The following is a 6393-nucleotide window of genomic DNA, read 5'->3' as shown; positions in this document are numbered from 1 at the left end:
GTCCCCTGTCTTTGCCCTCCCATTGCAGTGCCGCAGGTGAGTTCTTCCCCGAGGCGGCGCAGGTGGCCTATCGGATGTGGGAGCTTAGCGCGGTGGCCAAAGTAGAGGTCAGCACCTCCCAGTCCCTCCTGTACCCCCCACCCCACCCCCCTCTAGCTGGGGACCCCCAGCTGCTCTTCTCTGCCGCAGGGCACAGCCAGCCCCGCACCTCTGCTCTGCCTCTCGCTCCACGGCTTCTCTTGACACCATTCTCTGGTTTTGGGGCACGAGGTTGGCGGGATGTAACCCCGGCAGGGCTGGCCACCCCCCTCCACGGGCTCCACTAACCCTTGGGGCGGCAAGCCCTGCATGTCTCTGCAATGCATCACACGCAGCCCTGGCTCCAGTGCCCGCCGGAGAAACTCCTGCTCCCCCGGGACAGTCCACCCCGACGCCAGGGCACGGCCATGCCGCGGGGAGCCAGGACATTGCATGCAGCTGGAGACACCCACAAAAGGGTGCTTTGGGGTGTGCAGAAAAGACACCCTGAGTGCACGTCCCCTACATGCACAGGGAAGACGGAGATGTGCTGGGAGCTGTAAGGATGCAGGAGCATAGAATCACAGGGCAGGAGCGGGCACCCTCTTAGTGACTCCTCTCCTGGCTCTCAGCTGATGCAGCCAGCCCCAGCCGAGGTGTCCCAGCGCTAGGGGAGGCGGGTATAACACCAAGCAGGACACCGAGACTCCAGGGACTGTCTGTTGCCGTCTTCTCCCCGCTCTCTGCTGGCCTGGCTATGGTTTGCCCCTCAATGGAAGGGGTGACAGTGGTGGGGACATCCTCGCTGAGCCCCAGGTGCTTGCACTAACACACGACCTGCTTTGGCCTCGACTTGCCGGGTGGCTCCTTCCCTCCCTCTCCCTTTCCCTCCCTCTCCCCTTCCCTCCCTCTCCCCTTCCCTCCCTCTCCCCTTCCCTCCCTCCATCCCACCCAGCTCAGGGATGAACCCAAACCCCTCTGTGCCTCCACAGCTGCGAGGAACCGTGCAGCCCGCGGGAGGCTTCAATGACGATGGGGACGCGCAGGTGCTGAGGAAGGCGATGAAGGGCCTGGGTAAGCGGGGGCCACAAGCCCAGCCCCTTCCTGCTGCTCCTCAACAGCTCCTGGGGCAGAAAACCCACCCCGGCCCATGCAGGGATGCCTGAAAGCCCAAGGGAGGGGGAAAAGAGCCTCTTTTGAAGCTGTGGGAGCTCCTTCCCCATCTCCTGTTTATAGGAGGGACAGCAATGTGCCTGCAGTTAGGGGTGACATGGTGTGGCTCTGGTGGCCTCCTTGGCTCTCCCCAGCATCACTGCTGTCATTGCAGGTACGGACGAAGGGGCCATCATTGACGTGGTGACGCAGAGGAGCAACGCTCAGAGGCAGCAGATCCTAAAGGCTTACAAGGCTCACTATGGCAGGGTACTGCTCCGTCCCACCCTGCTCCGTCCTTCTGCCCACATCCTGCCCCTTCCCACGCAGGGATCTGCTCCTCGCTGGAAGAAATCCTGCCCCGGGAGCAGTGGGCAGCCAGGGCACCCCAATTGGCTCTGACATGACTCCCCCAAGGAAGACCAAGTTGTCAATCAGCCTCCTGCTGTGGGTGCACAACCAGCCCGAGGAGGACAACCCTTCCCCTTCGCTTGTCCCATCCTCAGTGCTACCCAGAGGACTCCAGAGCCAGGATGTCCCTAGAGTCACCCCACTAAAATGTCACGTTAAACCACCCCAAGGGTCTTCCCAGATGACTCCCACCCCTACGCTCTCCTCCCCTGTTTTCTCCCCAGTGTTGCCTCAGCTGGTCCATCCCTGCTGAAGGAGCGGGGACTGAACCCCCAAATTCTCTTGCAGGACCTGATGGCAGACCTGAAATCGGAGCTGTCGGGCAGCCTGGCAAAGCTGATCCTGGGGCTCATGCTGACACCGGCACAGTACGACGCCAAGCAGCTGAGGAAGGCAGTGGAGGTAACTGCCACGCTGGTAGGATTGGCTTCAGCATGTGAGGATAAGGCAGCTTTTACTGTGGTTGTCCCCGCGCTGGCGGTGGCCTGGGGCTGTGAATGCACCCCAGCTTCACACACCCCCAAGCTCCTCTATATGGAAGGGGAAGCAGAGCAGAAAGCACCAGGACAAAGACCTGGTTTGCACTCAAGACCTGCCAAGAGCCCAGTTTGGCCTCTCTGCAGCCCAGCATGCTCCAGCCAGCTCGTACACAAAGCCTTCCAAGGAGGCCTCCTGTGGCTTCACAGAGCATCCCCACGTTGCAGCGGGAGCAGTGCCCTGCCAGGCGCAGGCAGGCACAGGAGAGCCAGGGTGGGGGGCAAACCAGTGGCGTGCAGCACTATCCACCAGTCACACCAGTTGGGACCCCACTAGCAGCACTCTTGGACACTGTCATGCTGGTTCTTACCACCCCACGGGGCCATTTGCAGGACATGGACTTTAGGCACGTGGTAGCCCTGGGGTTAGAGCAGCCCCTCCTTGCCTGGCACTGGCGAGGAGATGCTGCCATGTCCCCATCCAGCGCTGGCACCAGCAGCACCCCACCACGCTGCTCTCTTCCAGGGGGCCGGCACAGATGAGAGCGTCCTCATCGAAATCATGGCCACGCGAAACAACCAGGAGATCGCGGCTATCAATGAGGCATATCAGGAAGGTACGGCACAGGAGGGATGCGGGAAGCACCCAGGTCCTGGGCACGGACCACGTTTAACACTGTATGAGATCCTTTCCACAGCCCAGGGTACAACTGTTGTCTCTGGGTTGGGTCCGTGGCTCGGTGCTGTGAAGGTCCAGGCAAGAGCAACTCTTCCCTAGGTCCAACAACTTATTAAAGAGCAGTAGAATCCTTGGATGAGGCTGGCAGGAAGCCTCAAATCCATCCTGTGCTTTCTCACACCTCCAGACCAGACTTCTCTGTCCCTTCCACCCATGCCCCCTCTCCCTAGGGAACAGAGCTGCAAGCTCCAGGGTAAATCCTCAGCCTCTTCTCTCCCAGAGACCTCCTGGTTTTAAATAGACGGCTCTGTGGCTCGTCACCCCCAGCAGAGTGTGGGTCCTGACCTCTCTCCATGTCACGGTGACATGCCCCCAGCTCTGCCACCAACGTCTACTCCCCTGAGAGCTCTTTTGCAATGAACCCTTTCCTTCGGGAGCACCTGGAGCAAGAGGCTGTGCTCATGCCCAGGGCGTTAGAGCTGCTGGGCTGATCCCCGGGCCTGAAAACAGCAGATGGAGGCATCTGCTTCAGCCGTGTGAAGGCTGGAGGATGGTCACCACCGTCCATGGGATCCATGGGTACAACAGGCGCTGGTGGGTGGGACGCAGAGCTGCAGGCAGGATGCAGGGCTCAGCTGTCCCACTTCCCCACAGCCTACCACAAGCGCCTGGAAGATGACCTGAGCTCCGACACGTCAGGGCATTTCAAGAGAATTCTCGTCTCCCTGGCTCTGGTAAGGGCAGCTCTCTCGTTGGGCAGCGGGGGGCGTCCGTGAGGACGTGGTGATGGAGAAGACATCACGACCTGGCTGGGTGGTGCTGCTGGAGCCTGTCTGCCACCCCCTCGCTTGAGGCTCTCCCGGGAGATGTCCTCTCCCCAGCTTCGTGATTTTTGTGTTGAACCACAGGGCAACCGGGATGAAGGACCAGAGAACCTCACGCAGGCGCATGAAGACGCCAAGGTAAGAACCATACTGGCAGCGCTGTCACGGGCTGCATGTATTAAAAATGAGGATGTTGCATCCCCTGGTCTGGAAATGGCATCCTCGGGGAAGCACGCGCTGCTGGGGCAGGGTCTCCGTAAGCTGCAGGGGGAGATGCCAGGTGAAGTGACGCCCTCAGAGATAAAGCTCCCAGGCCTGATTTCTGCAGCCCTCGGGCTCTGCTGCTCCACAGGTGGGGAAGCTGCAAACCACGAGAGCAGCACTGGGGCTCAGCCCTGGTGAGCTCCCAAGCGGGGACTGCACCACTTCTTGGGCAGAGCTGCCACTTTGGGGTCCGGTAACACACAGTGATGCTGAAATGCGGCACCTGAGCTTTGAAGAAAGCTTTGGGCTGCTCTGCAGGGAGCCACCCACCGCTTTGTGCTGTGCATGGGGCAGTCCCGAAGCCTTAAGCTGCCTTCCACCCTGCCGGCGTGCCAACCCCAGCCCCCAAACCATTGCCTCATCTTTACTGGGCTGTGGTGAGCCAGGACTGGAGGAGGAAGGCTGAGCAGACAGAAAAGGTGCAGGGGCCCCATTGCCTGGCTCGGCTCCTGGTCCCAGGAGACCTGTGACCCTCGGGCTGTGTACCTTGGCCTCCTGCTCTTTCAGGCCAAGCCTTTTCTGAAAGGGGCTGGGAAGTTCGGTGCAGAGCCAACCCGAGCTCTCGCTTGGCTGTCCTGCCCCAGCACCGCTTGCTCCAACGCATGCCGGCAGCAGCAGACGCGCAGCTCTCCCAGCGGGGCCGCTGCCGGCAGAGGGAGCGGACGCTGCGCTGCCTGTATCCCGCTGCATATGCGCTGCCGCTCGCCTCGACCTGCAGCAGAGAAAGAGAGAGCCAGGGGTGACAAACACAGGGATGAGCCAGTTGGGCGGCAGCTGGCCTGGCGCCATGCCGTATTTTGTCAGCAAAGCTGCCTTTCCCTTCCTCTCGCTGCCCGCGCCTGGCAGGGGGATGCAGGCTGCTGTGAGCCAGCCTGGGGCCAGGCAAGGATGCTCTCCTCAAGGAGCAACGGATTGGTACCCAAGCCCCAGTGGAGAGGAGGGGGGCCTCACTTTGCTTGGCCAAAGACCACCCCCCCTTCCACCCCAGGTAGTGGTGTAGAGGCCAAATTGGAGGAGGACACAGCTACTAAAATCAGACCCACCCACGAGGAAGCAGGGGAGCTGGAGACAGGTCGTTTGAAGGGCTTTTGCTAGACTTCCCTCGCTTTGTCAGAGAATCATAAAGGTTGAACAGCACCTTCTGACCCTGTTGTCTTCCTGTCTCTCTCTTTCTCTCTACCAGGTTGTTGCTGAGACCCTGGTGAGTGCCTGCCCTTTCGCTCCTCAGCCTTCCGCATGTTTTAGGGGATACTGGGGTCCTTGGATGCATGGGGCTGGGAGAAGCAGTCTCATGTGCCGGGAATCCTTTGGCCATGCAGGCTCTGCTTGCTTGCTCAGGGCTCCTGGGTCCTCGCATGAGGATGGGTGGCAAGGGGCCAGACGGGACCTGCACAAGGACATTTCCCTGCAGCACTGTGGCGGGAGAGGGGAGGGCAGGAGAGAAGGAAAGCCACCTTCCTACCCTTGGCAGGGTTGGGGACCAATCCTGCCCACTGCCTGCATGCAGGACCCATGCTCCTGGCAGCGTGGACTCAGGGCTGGCTTCCCTGGCTCACCAGAAGTGGGAATTGGGGAAGGGGTGACTTTCTACTGCAATAGCCTGATGGATGTGATGAGTACAGTGTCCCCGCTGAGCCCCGCAGCCATTTAAGCCGTGGGCAGCACTGCTGCAGCCCAGGGTGGATAGTGGCTCCTGAATCTTGGCAGCTCTGAATTTCCTATTCATTATTGGTCACCCTCAAAACATTCTCCCCAAAGGACAAGAAAAAGTCTTAACCATGAGCACTGTAAAGCTCTTTTCATAGCAACCAGAAAATATCTTTTCTCAGAGGTAACGTGTGAGTTGTGGCCCTTCACAGCCATGCATAGAAAATGCCTTTTTTGGGAAAAAAAAAAAAAAAAAGGTATTTTCCTGTTCATAAGAGACCACCTTCTTTGCAAGAGGGTGTTCAGGTCTGGTTGTCCCAGAAGGAGCTGTTCAGTATCTCTACCCCTCTCTGCTATGCCTGTCCCCCTGCCTTCCTCTTCATTCTTGATTGCTCTTTCAGAAACTTGCTGATGTTTCCAGCAACGACTCCAGCGACTCCCTGGAGACCCGCTTCCTCAGCATCCTCTGCACCCGCAGCTACCCCCACCTCCGCAGAGGTAGGACCATGTTTCTCCATCACTGCTGGACCCTCAACCGTGACACAAGTGCTTTGATTTGTGCTAGATGGGACTCCTGGGCAGCAGGAGGTTGGGGTGGCCCTGTTTCCCCAGTGATGGAAGGACATGGCGTTTGGGGTGGCTGGTTGAAGTCACCCAAGCCTGCTCTGGTCCCATCTGGTCCAAAAGTCTCCCTGGTTGAGGCTCGGGTCTCCTGGGTGCCCAGGGCTGGGATGGAGTGGCTCGGTGGTGACCCTCTCCTCTCCCCCATCCCCAGTGTTTCAGGAGTTCATCAAAATGACCAACCACGACGTGGAGCATGCCATCAGGAAGCGGATGTCGGGAGATGTGAGGGACGCCTTCTTGGCCATCGGTCAGTGCCTGGGGGGTGATCCCTTGGGGGTGGGCTCTCCGGAGGGCAGGC

At 59.8% G+C, this 6393-nt stretch overlaps 1 protein-coding gene across 2 annotated transcripts in view; it reads left to right on the top strand.

Annotated features, from left to right (window-relative positions):
- Positions 1-6393, top strand: part of ANXA6 (annexin A6) — a 13923-nt gene that overhangs the window by 5668 nt on the left and 1862 nt on the right. Inside the window, exons 13-22 of one of the 2 annotated variants that reach the window (XM_009892595.1) lie at positions 29-107; positions 1011-1092; positions 1346-1440; positions 1870-1983; positions 2584-2674; positions 3391-3470; positions 3645-3698; positions 5008-5025; positions 5873-5969; positions 6247-6342. In XM_009892595.1, the coding sequence (XP_009890897.1) occupies positions 29-107; positions 1011-1092; positions 1346-1440; positions 1870-1983; positions 2584-2674; positions 3391-3470; positions 3645-3698; positions 5008-5025; positions 5873-5969; positions 6247-6342 (806 nt within the window). The remainder of the gene's footprint in view (positions 1-28; positions 108-1010; positions 1093-1345; positions 1441-1869; positions 1984-2583; positions 2675-3390; positions 3471-3644; positions 3699-5007; positions 5026-5872; positions 5970-6246; positions 6343-6393) is intronic. The other variant, XM_009892596.1, reaches the window with a different exon arrangement.

The sequence above is a fragment of the Charadrius vociferus genome, unplaced genomic scaffold, assembly GCF_000708025.1.
Source record: "Charadrius vociferus isolate BGI_N301 unplaced genomic scaffold, ASM70802v2 scaffold529, whole genome shotgun sequence".
NCBI classification, from domain to species: domain Eukaryota; kingdom Metazoa; phylum Chordata; class Aves; order Charadriiformes; family Charadriidae; genus Charadrius; species Charadrius vociferus.
The sequence above is the reverse complement of the archived record's forward strand: the minus strand, read 5'-3'. Positions and strand labels throughout refer to the sequence as shown.